Source organism: Mchenga conophoros, linkage group LG20 (genome assembly GCF_057382185.1).
Source record: "Mchenga conophoros isolate Kocher_MC1m ecotype Shallow Benthic linkage group LG20, M_conophoros_male_GT1.1, whole genome shotgun sequence".
Taxonomy (NCBI): Eukaryota; Metazoa; Chordata; class Actinopteri; order Cichliformes; family Cichlidae; genus Mchenga; species Mchenga conophoros.
In genome coordinates this window covers 712,982-726,734 of record NC_140545.1, presented here as the reverse complement: position 1 = coordinate 726,734, position 13,753 = coordinate 712,982, and the positions used below count along the sequence as shown (strand labels likewise).

General features: G+C 42.5%; 1 protein-coding gene across 2 annotated transcripts; it reads right to left on the bottom strand.

Moving 5' to 3' along the window:
- Positions 1-1,808: 1,808 nt before the first annotated feature.
- Positions 1,809-12,608, bottom strand: wnt5a (wingless-type MMTV integration site family, member 5a). 2 transcript variants are annotated; one of them, XM_085259345.1, is made up of 7 exons: positions 12,334-12,586; positions 12,182-12,241; positions 11,568-11,731; positions 8,736-8,884; positions 5,903-6,150; positions 3,158-3,450; positions 1,809-2,583 (listed from the first exon to the last, which is right to left on the bottom strand). In XM_085259345.1, exons 4-7 carry the CDS (start codon positions 8,870-8,872, stop codon positions 2,125-2,127), a joined length of 1,137 nt encoding a protein of 378 aa, XP_085115471.1. In that variant the 5' UTR covers positions 8,873-8,884; positions 11,568-11,731; positions 12,182-12,241; positions 12,334-12,586; the 3' UTR covers positions 1,809-2,124. The 2 variants fall into 2 exon arrangements, with proteins under 2 accessions (XP_085115471.1, XP_085115472.1); XM_085259346.1 differs by lacking the exons at positions 12,182-12,241; positions 12,334-12,586 and adding an exon at positions 12,593-12,608.
- Positions 12,609-13,753: the final 1,145 nt, after the last annotated feature.

The following is a 13,753-nucleotide window of genomic DNA, read 5'->3' as shown; positions in this document are numbered from 1 at the left end:
GATGTAAACTACATGAATGAGTGGATCAGCTGCTGGTCATGGTGTAATGGTGTGTCCTAGTACTTTGGGCCCACTAGTACCAACTAGAGTTTAAATGTCACAGCCTACCTGAGTATTGTTGCTGACCATCTCCATCCCTTTACATATAATACATCGTGTCCATCTTCTGAAAGTTGCTCCCAGCAGGATAACAAAGCTCAAACTATTGCAAACTGATTTCTAAAAACAAAAAGGCAATGAGTTTGTGGTACTCAAAAAGCCACAGTTACACCTCAAAGCAACAGAGCCTCTGGGATGTGTGGAATGGGAGACTCAAATATGCAGTAACTGTGTGATGCCAGCTTATCAATATTGATCAAAATCTCTGAGGAAGGTTCCCAACACTTTGTTAACTGGTGCAAAAATGAGGTAGTTCTGAAGGCAAAAGGTGTCCAACCCAGATATAGAAAGATGTACTTTAAGTGTCCAGTGGGTGTGTCAATACGTTCTTGGCATGTGCATTTAGTAATGTACAGGGTGGGCCATTTATATGGATACACCGTGCCACAAACAGGACTTTAACATCACCAACCATTCCCATGTTATTATGCTGTATCCATATAAATGGCCCACCCTGTATATGCAAGAAGGAGAATCTTTATTTGAAGGAAGAAAAAACTCAAGGAGGCACAGACAACATTAAAGACTGAGTAAAATACTTCCTCGTTGGTTTTACACTCGGTATTTATTGAAACAAAGTAGAGCATTGAGCCAATTTGTAAAAAATAACAAAATATTTGCTATAGCACATTAAGTTTAACAAACCTCAAGCTTATAAATATACATAGTTGGATTGGTAGAAATAGTTTGTCTAGCGAGAATCATCACAGGGACAGTGAGAAGGTAAGTGAGTGGTACTGGAAACCTGTGGCAGCATCGTAACCTGAACACCTGTGATACAATGTGTGTAAGAGTAAAGCCAAGCACGAGCATGACTTGGTTCCACGACGATAAGGTGCATTTCCCTTTTGCAAAAACAGTGAGGAGCCGCATTAGTGAGAATTAGTTTAAAAAGTGAACTTTGGGATGCCTGCCTCATCACTGGTCTGTTATGAAGATGATGCTTTTCTGCTGAAAGCTAAAACGAGGATCTGTTTTAGGAAAATAAATACAGTTTACTGATTGGTTTGTTGGATAGACGTACTATATACACAGAATATTTCTCCACTGTAACCACAACATTGCCCATATATATTTAAACCGTGTTAAGTATTGTAGAATAATGTTAAATGGATAATTTGAAGTAATATGGAAACATTGAAGGCTATAATATTGATATAACGATAACAGCTGAACAGACACGTACAGACATGTTTAAGCCTCTGTATCAAAGTGCATAATGATGGAGGGCTTGTTGCAGCACCTGGGGAACTCTAAGGCATCAGGGACAGCTTAGTCAAAATGGCCCGATCCCCGAAATAGCCCTCTTCTTGTGCCCATTGTACTCCAAGGACTCGTACAAACCGACAGTGTTCCTTACTGTATGTGTGAAGGGGGACAAGCAGACTTCAGCAACGATGTGAAGGCTGGTCTGGGAACAGGCCCTTGAAAAACACATCCATAGACTACAGCACACGTTCTCCTCTTTATAGTCGCTCTCCAAACAACAAAATAGGACCTTTTGTCAATTATGCCACAAAAATTAAACCTTACTCATCTATGAAAGGCACAGTCCAATTTAAAACGTTGTGACCCATTTCCTCTACGGAGTCAAGAAAAATGGCTTTTTCTGTGGTTTAAACCCCCCCCCCCCCCCCAAAAAACAAAAAACAAAAAACAGTTAAAAGGAACCGTGGTATAAAATTTCCAGCCAGATTTAGGCACTTGAAAGATTTAAGTTTTCTGCTGATGAGCGGGCCAAAATAAAACATTACAATCTGAAAATAAATATTTCACAATACTCTCAGTTTCTGAGGACATGATTTTTTAAGTCTTTTTGCAATGGCATAATTGTTTAACTCTATAAATATAATTTATATAGTTTCTTTCTTCCATTCTCTCTGTGTTCAGCTCCTCTGCTCATGAATACACACAGATTTATGCCCATTATCTGCAAGCAAATACACACAGGCAACACTCTTCTTCTCACTTGCAGACAAATTGGTCTACGACTTTGGTGCAGCGCTTGCACTTGACGTAGCAGCACCAGTGGAACTTGCAGTGGCACCGCTCCACTATCTGGGCCTTGTACTGGTCATAACCTCTGCCGCAGCACATCAGCTCACACCCATCCATGCCCTCTGAGGTCTTGTTGCAAAGCCGCCCCACTGTGCCCAAAGAGCCTGTGCTTTGGTTCTTCAAGCAGTAGTCTGGACTTTGCTCGATGTACACCAGGTCATGGTTCGTGGGAGGGTTGAACCTACTGTGCATCTGCACCAGCTTTCCTCTCGAGTTGAGTTTCATGGCTACGGCACTGTCATACTTCTCCTTCAGTGCATCGCCCACCTTGCGGAAGTCGGCCAGCTGCAGCCAGCAGGTCTTCAGGCTGCAGGAACCTGATACTCCGTGGCACTTGCAGGACACGTGGGCAAGGTCTGACACAATCTTGAGAAGAAGAAGATCAGAGAGAAACAAAAACAACAGGTTGCATAATTATTCTTCTTCAGAAAACGGAAAAAAGAAACTTGACCACATGCTTCGTGCTGCAAATTCACCCTGCCTGTATAAATATTTGAATAATGTGCTGCTCTTGATCTCATGAGGCATCACTTTGCTAAAAAGGACAGAAAGTGCAGGGTGCTCCAGGGTGCAGTGATGTCCACTCGTTTGTCCTCCTTGAAAGAGTACAGCCTGCCAATCTGGCATTACGATTCCTTTGAGGTGGTTTCAAGATGTTTTAAAAGGAAAAGAAACTCCAGAGCTGTCTGCAGTGACTCCATCTTTTCATAGATCAAAGCCTCAGGGGAGCAGATGGAGCTGTTACACAGATGATCAGTGGAAACCTGTCTGATTGACCTGGACTGGACTATCTCACTTAAAAAACAAACAAAAAAAAAAGCCTTTCAAGCTCTGGTTGGTCTAATTTTGAAGCGTGAAGTATATACACGTCTCTCTGCTTGTTTTTAAAAAAATAATAAAAGATTTGTGCGTGCACGTGCATGTGACTCGGCCATCTTACCCGCCGTCCTGCCTCATTATTGTGAAGATTCATCAACAGCCGTGCATTCTCGTGTGAGCCTTTGGGGAAGCTCTTCTCCCTCTCACGGGCATCCACAAACTCCCTGGAGAACCTGTAGCCATAGTTGAGGTTGTCTCCGCAGCCGCCCCAGAGCCAGTCTCGGGGAAGATCTTTGGGGCGAGCAGCACGACTGCACCCACAGCTGGAAAGCTCACCCTCTCTGCAGGCCCGGCTCACGGCGTTCACCACTCCGGCGGCACTTATGGCATACGTGAATGCCGTTTCTCGACTGCCTGCAGATACAAATACCACATGACATTTGAAACAAGACAAGAGTAGAGATCCAAATTTTGTTTTAAGCTGCCCAATTTTAAAAACACTGCAACCCATGAGACAAGAAAAGTGATCTCCATCCACTGCTTTCATTTTTGTAGGTTAAGCATGCACGTGTCTTCTGTAGCCAGTGGATCTCCCCATCGTTTGCTTTAAGTGTGTGTGTGTGTGTGTGTGTGTGTGTGTGTGTGTGTGTGTGTGTGTGTGTGTGTGTGTGTATGGCACTTTGAGATGTGATGTCATTTGACAGCATTCACCATACACTTAAGATTACAGAGCACTTCAGCCAAGCGCTGCAGGGTCGTCATCAACAACATGTTGAACAGTGGAATCTGGTTTGCTGTTATTGGGCTTCAGCCAGAGAGAAGACGGCGCCCTCCAGTGACAGAGATCCTTCTTAACAAGTCTCTGCCATTTCACCCAAATTGAACGTGACAACGGTTCTTTTAGTTAATCTGTCACGACTGAGTGACTCTGGAGCCGCTGTACATTAATTCCAACTGTTTCTACCCTCAACATTTCCTCTATAGAGCGAAGATTTAAAGAAAAAAAAAAAGGCAGAAAATTGCACATAAGCAGTTTTTGTCGCTGTACGAAGCCACAAGAGAACTAAAGAAGAAACAGACTAGCAAACGATGAAGCCGTGTGTTGACACTGAAGACGAGGACTGCTACACAATAAAAATGCACAGCTCATATACATGCTCGGGCAAACCTTTAGAGACTATGCTATAATGACAATAACATATGGACAGAGTGAGATGAGGGAAACTAAGGCGAGTGAAACGATAAGTCAAGAAAGAGACGGAAAAGAAACAAAACAAGCAATATAAGAAAAGAGACACTTAATATTCCAAAAAGGAAGAAAAGATGAATAAAGAAACCTCCTGGAGAGGCTGAAAGATCCAGGTGGGAAATACTGCTGGAAGCATTAGTGATCAGAGAGCGTGGTGGGGGGTTTATTAGGTTAGTACAACTTTTAATCCAGCCTGAGAGTACTGGCCTAACGGTGGGCCTGCAGACAGACAAACTGTCGTCTCCCACACTGCTGCCGCCCTTCTAATGTCCCCCACCCTCGAGCTAGCCAAGCCATGCAAGGGAAGAGTCTGAACCCAGCCACGCCGGCACCCCCTGGACCTATGCTTTAAATCACCAGCAGTGTCCTAAGCCAGCAGACAGTAAGACAGGCTTTCATATGGACAGCTATAGAGGGGAGGACATGTTTACATGGCCCAAGGTGGACTGAGATGGGATCACTGTTGGGGAGGAAGTGGGAGGGAGAAGAGGAATGGGAGGAGAACGGCTGCTTGTGAAGAATAATTTGTGGAAAGGGAGTAAGGACCAGAGACACGCCAGGCAGAATCACCGAGAACAGAGTCAAAAGCTACACAAAGAAGTACAGCGCGTTAAATGGTCGAGCAACACGAGTGAAACGGTGCGACATACACATGTCCATTCAAACCGTTTCAGCTCTTATCCTTAAAATGTCCCCGTTAGAAAAGTCATCTGCAAACACAGTAAGAGGAACGCTTCTCTGAATAAACAGTCACCACAGAAACTCCTGACCATGTGTCCTGTAGATCATCCAGAGAAAAGGTAACATTACATTTAAAATTTAATTTATTTCATTACATTTCCTTAGTGGGACAACACACATCCAGTGTCTGCAACTGGTTTCATTTGGCTGAACTAAACACTAAAGACAAACTAAAAATAAATTTGAAAAATGGCCAAAACTGGAAGATCTGACCCGTTTAGATTTAGCATCCTAAGCTGCTCCAACATCCAATAAAACTGGAACAATGTGTGTTTAATGATAGGACCCAAGAACAGGACTTGATGTTAGGGACTGGAAAGCTCTTGAACTTTCTATAAGAGACAAACAGACAATGTAATCTCTGACGTGGTGATATATCGCTCCATATACTCGTAGCACTCCCCTTACTTGTAAATACACAGAGTCAGCTACAGTCCAGAGTTTGTGTGTCTGCGTGTGTATGTGTGTCTTTGTGTATTAGACTGTCTCCCATTCATCAGGGGGGAAAGCAGATTCTCCGACTCCCTCCTGCTCCATATCAGGGGGCTGGTTTAGCAGGCCAAAGCCACATGTGATTTATCGAGCAACCTCACCCACCAACTATTCCCTCCACACAGCTGCTGAGCATCAGCAGCCTCATGCATTTCACACACTTTTCACAAACATAAAAAAGGGTCAGTGACTCAGAAAGAAGAAAAGAAAAAGACATAAAATATAAAAATCTAAGTAACCCTGTTATATCTGGTACATACAGGAAATGTGCATATCAACATGCTGGTGAGTACAGTTATGAAGCGTTATCTTTGTTAGTTTCCTGTGTCTTTGTGTACGCGTTTCTTAGAATATACGGCACGTCATACAGCCTGTGTCTCTTACCTATTTGCATGACCCGTCCAAAAACGGAGGAGTTGTCCACCGTGCTGCAGTTCCAGCGCCGATGTCTGAACTGGTACTGGCACTCTCTGATGCCTGTCTTGGCACCTTCACCGATGTACTGCATGTGGTCCTGGTAGAGCTGGCACAGTTTCTTCTGGCCCTGCGACAGGCCCACCAGCTGGCTGCACAGAGGCTGGGCGCCGATGATGTAGGCCTCTGGGATTAGTAAAGGGTTCATGGCCAGAGACCTGCGTGAAGGGGACACACAGTGCAGTGTTTTCAGTCATGTGTCATTAAAACAAATGCATCCACGTTGTTGGGCCAACACTGCAATCAGCAGCTGATTTCACTTGATTGGGTTCTCTCCATTGATGATGGAACTATGTTAATCAGTGAAATGGAGGTGCAGTTAGTTCCTAGGTGGAGTAAAACCCTGTACACTCTTAATGTCAGAGGACAGTCGATGTGAAAGTCATTTAGAGCCAAGAATATACAGCGAGTGAAGCTTAGACGAGAGGAAGAGCAGTCAGGAGATAAAGGAAAACAAAGAAAACGCAAGTAAAACACAGATGCATGAAGGAAATAAAGGGCTACGTTTTAAAAACACACCACTATTGTCCGACAAACGGAAGCTCACGCTCCCGCATCCAGTGGCTGACTGCGGCGACCACTGTAATCACTTTTGAGTTGAACTATTTTTTTTACAGTTCTTTATATTATTATTTTTAATTAATAAAAGAGACAAAGCTGTTATAAGGAAAGAGTTGATGCTACTAGATTGCCTACGCTGGCTAAAACTGTGAATTTGGAATGAGTTTAAGGTTCTTTATGTGCCTATAAAGCCACGCATCGGTGGCTCCCGGGTGTATTTAAGAAGTTCTCTGCCCCTGTGCTGCTAGGTCTCTGAAATCCTCTGGGCAACTGCGTTTAACTGCTCCATGATCGAGGTTAGTGGGAGATTTTTGTGGCGGGAGCTCCAGTGAACTGGAACAGCCTTCCTCTCACAATCAAATGCTACCCGCAGGACTTAAAGAAAAAACAAGACGACAACAATAACATGTACATATTTTAAATGACCCTTGGACATTTTTAGTCACCTTAGTATTTTTATATTAATTTAAAAAAACAATCTCACAACTTCTGATATCATTCCACAATGTTGTTGTATAGTTTGTGCTTTTTGCACCTATTTTTGATGTTACTTGTCCAATGAAGGTATACAAATTCATTTATTTTAAAACAGGACATTTTTTTCCAAACTGAATTATATAAGGATTTCCATGTGTGTTTCAAAATGTGCATTTTTTTCCATCTTAACTTTAAGTTATGTGGTCGGCCAAATACACCGGTATGTAGGCCGGTGTGTTTTAAAAGAAATGTGTAGCTTACTACAAAAAAATATATAAAAGCACAGATATGATTAATTCTCATAGGTTTTCTCAAGTGCATTTCCTCATGTCAGCTCACCCGAGCAAGAGTAAAATTCAGCAGTCGTGTAACTTCTTATAGCACCAGATCATTTCAGCTAAAATAATTGTTCCGTTCAATTTTGTGGAAGAGAAACACAAAAACAGAGCGAGAGAGTGAGGAAGGAGGAAACACCAGTATGAGCATCTGGTTCCAGGCCACAGGACAATTAGAGCGGCCCATCTCAGAGCCCCCAGAGAGAGACAATTAGCCCCTAGTGTAACCTGATAGACTAAGGAAACTCAGCGGCAAGGAAACACAGAGGGAATACGCAGAAACATACACCGATATACACAAACGGGCACACAGTAGAAAGGGGGAAGAAGAAAAATAAATCATGCACACTAGCAGTCTGATGCTGTCTCACAAACATGCAATGAGCGCGCTCACAACTCCAACACTCCAAATCACTCACACCTGTGCGTCCTCTTGAAAAGGAAACTGACAGACACACACTGTGTGAACATCCTTTCCAGGGTCTGCTGTGTAGTAATGTGCGAGTCCTCAGCTGCAGGACTAATTTGAGCTGTTTCAACTTTAATGTAGCTTCCTACTTAGCTTAATTAGTTTGTATCTGTATAAAATCTTTACAATTATTTGTTTACATTGTTATTTTTCTATAACTCTACCAGCAGAGTATGTCACTATTTGCTCTGATTTGCTCCACTGGAAAATAAAAATATTTTCTAAGAAGTTTTGGGTTAAATGTCCAAAGTTCTTGAACAGGAGCTCTGATTGGGTACAATAAATATTCACCAGGTGTATAAACACAGAGCTACTGGATGTCAAGTGTTGTGATTATCAGAAGTGCTAGGTGTGTTGAAAATATAGACTTCTCTTTTAACGGAAGCAGGATATGCGCGCGCGCACACACACACACACACACACACACACACACACACACACACACACACACACACACACACACACACACACACACACACACACACACACACACACACACACACACACACACACACACACACACACACACACACACCGTATTTGCAAATATTTGGACGCAGACTCGGAAACCACAGCATTCTATGTTTTTTTGCGATGTTCATAATTTTGGTTTGGCAAAAGAAAGTAAGGGAGAGAAAGTTTTCTTGCAAAGCTGATGGTATACACAGAGTATGGCATATAGATCACACATATACAGGCCTCAACAAATAAACACTTAAAACAAACAGTCAGTATCACCTATATGTAACTTTTTGCCGAGTCTTTTTAGGCACCGCTGTCCTATTTACAAATTAGCGTATGACAGAAAAGAGAATGACAAGTAAACACACTTCAAAGGCGCACACTGAACAAATTAAGACTCACAGAATTGCTGGCATATGGAAAGAAAATTATTGCATACCACCATGAGTTGGCCTCCACCACCACCTGCATGAGGAGAGTGAGGAGTGTGAGGGCAAAGACACAGTGTCTGGAGTCCAACACGCTGCCAAAGGGCCAGCAAATCGGCCGACGCACACAGCCTAGCCCCAGGTTCATACTGCCAGTGATCTGAAGGAGAACAGAGAACAGGATACTTGTCAGTCTGCCTGCTTAACTAGATGTTTGTTTCTCATGCACAACTTTGGGGCATATTATGGAAAGAAAAGGGCAGAGAAAATGTTCTTTCAGCTGGATTGCTGTATATTTTACATCTCATTTACATGCGTGTGTGATGAAATCCCTGTAGCCATCACTGCTTGCACAGCAGAGCAGTCATTTGGCAACATATCAGAGTGTGAATCACACAGCCAGAGAAGACACATGACTATGAAACCCCGCAAGACACATTCCAGACATTTCACTTTAAGGCACAGAGAGACTGAGAAGCGCTAGTTAGACAATTTAATTTAAACTTATTTTTAACAAATATTAGCGCATTTTAACGAAAAGGACCGGGGTTGTTTTTTTTAAGCCAATAAAAATAAAACAGAACTGTAGCTCCAAGTTCCGCTTTTATTTACATTTCTGGGAGACCCGCCTGTATTTTCTTTTGCTGAGAATGTTTTGTTTATTTGAAAAACTATAATAAAACTGTTTTTAAAGCAAATAATTTTAATTCGTTTTTTTTAATCGTGGGTAATTAAATTAATTATAAGAAAAACGCGGGTTTTGTTTTTAAAAAGATGGAACAATTAAAAAGTAAAGTCTATTTCTCGTAACTACGAAAAGTGGCGATTAAACGTGTAATCTGACAGAGGCCTAATGGACATCTCCTTATGTATTTAGCCTATATTAAGATTAATTTTTCTACTTATTAATTGAAAATGGATCTGACAGCAGCCGGGTGGCGGGGGGATGATGACCGGATACTTCGCAGCTTTTGCGCAAAGAAAACCGCACAGAATTTTAAAAAAAAAAGAAAAGAAAGAAAATGTGAATTATCTGCGCACAACAGCACAGCTTTGTTGCCATTTTGGCAGAAAATTAGGTCAAATAATTACTCCTAAATTTGCGAGTTAAAGCGATGTGCCAGCCTTCCATCTTGTTCGTGTGTGAGTTTTTGGGATCGAGAGCAAGTCTAATTTGTCACGCTGCATTATTTTCCAGGGTTGAGTCGTGGAGACCCGGGCCTGCCTAAGACTCATTAAAAACAAGGCCAAGTTCACCATCACTCACCCAGCGCGCGCGCACACTCGCGCACAACACACACACGAACACGTGCTTTTGGTTTGCGTGCTGCCTCGTAATAGTTGGTGAAGTTATGTTCTTCGCAGTTCCTCCACATAAATTAAAAGCAATAATCCACAGAGGGCGGCGGTTTTACACTGATTTTAAACCACTAATTGGAGCAGTTGTGCCTGAAAGGAAGTGGATTTTTTTAAATATTTTAAAACACTTTAGTAATTTATTGATAATCAATTAAATATTATTTTTGGCAAAACAGTTTGCTAGGAGCAGCTGAACAGCGGTGGTGACTCACAGGGTTCATTTGGCAGATTGAGTCACGGAGCTACACGGTAGGTGCGCGCATTGATCTGACAATTCACATCTGAGTTTCATCCACTCAGAACAAAGAAGAGTACATTTTGTTTTCATCGACGGCACAAACTAACTTTATTAATGTGAATATGATTTTTTTATAAGCTAAGCAAATCCTGCGTTCAGTGACCCTTGGAAACGATCTGACCCGAGCGAGGTATTCATAGGACGTGACCGGTGACTGATGGCTATACTGCAGAGTTTTGTCAGTCAAAGTGGTATCTAGCTAAATGAACAAATTTCAGCTAGAATGATAAAGCAGCAGGCAGTACTTCAGTCAAAGTTAATTTCGGGGGTATTTCAAAGAGCCATATGGCACTAAAACCGAGAGAGCACGCATAGGAGGGGCAGAAAAAAAGTCTGCCTTTTAAGACTAGAGCTGGGAATACCTCAAACCCGGGCCTAGATATTACCCCGTTCTGGTCTCGTGTTGTTAAAACGCTTGGAAAAACTATTTAAAATATCATTAAACGGATTCATTGTGTTTTAAAAGTTTCAGCAACAATAAACGGTGAAAAATGTGAAGGAAAGCCAGTGTGTGCTCAAAGTCAAGTTGTATTATGCTTAATTTAAGGACCGGTCTATTTAAAAAAAACAAAAGAACAACATATTTACAGTCAGACGTGCATCTTAAAGTCGACAGATGCTGACTGTGAATAAAACGAGTTACGCTAGGCTTCTTTTGTGTGGATGCGCGGGCTGGTGGAGAATGAGAAAGAAAAATGTATGAGGTAAAAAAAAGAAATGCATCTATTTTAAACATATAAACACTCATTAATGACTGAAATATTGTGTGTATCTAACAGGACAAGATGATGAGCGTTTTTTCCCTGTCTGCCCCGATGTTTACACAAAACCAGGAGAGGGAGCCAGGTACAAGGAGTTGAGAGCAGCAGAGAACACTGCCTGTTCACTTAACAATAGAACACTGTTCGTTAAAAAGCTTTTAAGCAGAAATCATATGCATTTCTAACAAATACTGTGCTTTTTATGTAATGTTTGCACAATAGCGAAGTGCCAAACGGCTGTCAGGCCATAGGAATGGGGGGTGGGCGCATGTTTCACACATCACATCTGTCAAGCACTTTTGTCCACATCCAGAGCCTGTACAAGTTCAAAAACATCCCACTGAAACACAAATTTTCCACTCTTTAAGATAAACTGTGGCTGAGGTGGAAAACTGAGTCGACTAGGAGACGTATAGACTACTCACCGGGGAGCACAGCCCGTTAGAAGCCGTAATCCACTCTCTGCAGACGATATCAAACCAATAATCACAGTGCAGGCCAGGTGATTTAAGATTTCCTTTTCCGCTGCACTCAAGGCAAGTACCGGAGTTTCTTTTTTTCGTTTTCCCCGGAATCTCTTGGGATATGCCTGGTTGGGATGAACAAAGTGCAACTCAGGGAGTCAAAGCTGAGAGTTCTTCAGGTTTAGTGTTTGACGCACACAGAGAAAAAAAAAAAAAAATCAGTGCAAGCGCTCCGTGCGCTTAACAGCTTAAAGTCTGGTAGTAAGCAGCGGGATGGATAAAGTATCTAGTGACAGTGTGTGGAAATAGTCCTTTCCTTTCACGATTCAGTGCGTGACTTTGCGGTACCTATTAACAAATACAACCACCTACGGCAACCCAAAGCGCCACTGGCGGAAACCTAACTGTTGATTCGCTTCTAATTAAAAGCAGCATGAAACTTGTCTGTCCAAGTGGAAAACTGTCCCAGAATCCAGCTAAACTACACCACAAGAAGAAGAAGAAAAAAAGACGTGTAAAAATGTTAAGACAATTAATTCCAGCAGATCACACGCTCACGCCACGGCGCGTTTTACCTGCGGAAAGATCCACACGGTGATCCTCGCCACAAACGACTTGTCAATTTACCTTCCATTCTGCGCAAAAAAACAAAAACGACTCAAGACAATTCCCCAACTCGAATTAAAAGTCTCCACTCTCAAAAAAGCAAGTCATTCATCCGCCTCACCGAAAAAAATAAATAAAAACATTAATTGATCGGCTCCAGACTTTATGCTCCAAAAACTTTCCGCGCGGACTATCTCCAAACAGTGCGGCTTGGCGAGCGCGCACGGTGCCAGGGGGAGGAAAAGAGCACAGCGTGTGAACGACAGCGGCTTTTCTGAAGCTCCAAGCGCGTCGTCCTCCCACACCGTCTGTGTTGAAGTGCAAAAAACTATCCCTCCCTCTTTTCTCTTCTCCCCTCTCTCGTTCTCTCTCTCTCTCACCTGCTCCCCAGTCGCCTCCTCTCTCAAACTAGCACATTGCTGCATTGATGCGCGGAGCAAAACCTTCACATGGCGCATGCGCTTCACATTTCTCCTCAAATCCCTCTTTTCTTCCTCCAGTCACCAACTTTCAACAACCAAGGAATTTCAACGTAGTTGGAATTGAGGAGAGAGAGAGAGAAAGAGAGAGAGAGAGAGAGAGAAGGGCGGAACAGGCTGTTACAAAACAAGCGTCTCTATTACCTAAAACAAACTTATAAAGCACCCGAGGCTATTACCCTATCCATACCAGAGCAGCGTTTGGATTTTCACTGGCAGCAGATCGAGTTACCACTCAGTAAAATCAAGACAAGCAGGTCCATATCATGTGCTTATACAGGCTGCTCTCATCACCTAAGTGGCCGTGAGCATTACAGTCATTAGAAATAGCTCCCAGGCATAATAATTATTATTTTATGGTACGTTATCTCAAAACATGCTGCAGGAATCTGTCAGCTTATAGTTCGATATTTTTTCACGGAGTACAGTCTGAACGTAAAGTGTTCAATCCTTTTAATGTGTCACACTGTAGATTACTCAGTATGTACACAATGAGGCCATTCAAGGGTGAAAGACGTGTAGTTTTCAATTGCGATGGACAGAACCTGGTTTGAGGAAACAGAGAGAGGATAACAGTCAGTGAAAGAAACAATGCTAAAATTAATGCAGGGAGACAGTCACCTGTACATCTGGCTGTGGACCAAAATAAAGACTTGCTTTTAACTGATAGGGGAGATGATTACACTGATGTAGTTGCCTTAATTAAGTGCCATCAATCTCGCAGGTCTGCTGCCTTTCCTTTACATTATGTGATGGAAAATGCCTGATTTGGCTCCCAGCTAACTTTTTTTGTGACGTTTTTTACAGCACTTGGACAAAATCCAAGTGTAAGCTGTATTTTCTTTCAAATGAGCTACTTAGTACGATGCAAAGCTATATTTTTACATGTTTTATACGTGGCGGTGCAGTGGTTACCACTGTTCCCTGGTAGATGAAGGTTGTGTGTTTGAACGGTCTGAGTCCTTTCTTGCAGTGATGGACTTCAGAGCTGTTGCCCTGTTTGGACCAGTGAGAGCTGCCATACAGATTCCAGTCCCATAGTCACCACGTGATCTAACAGTA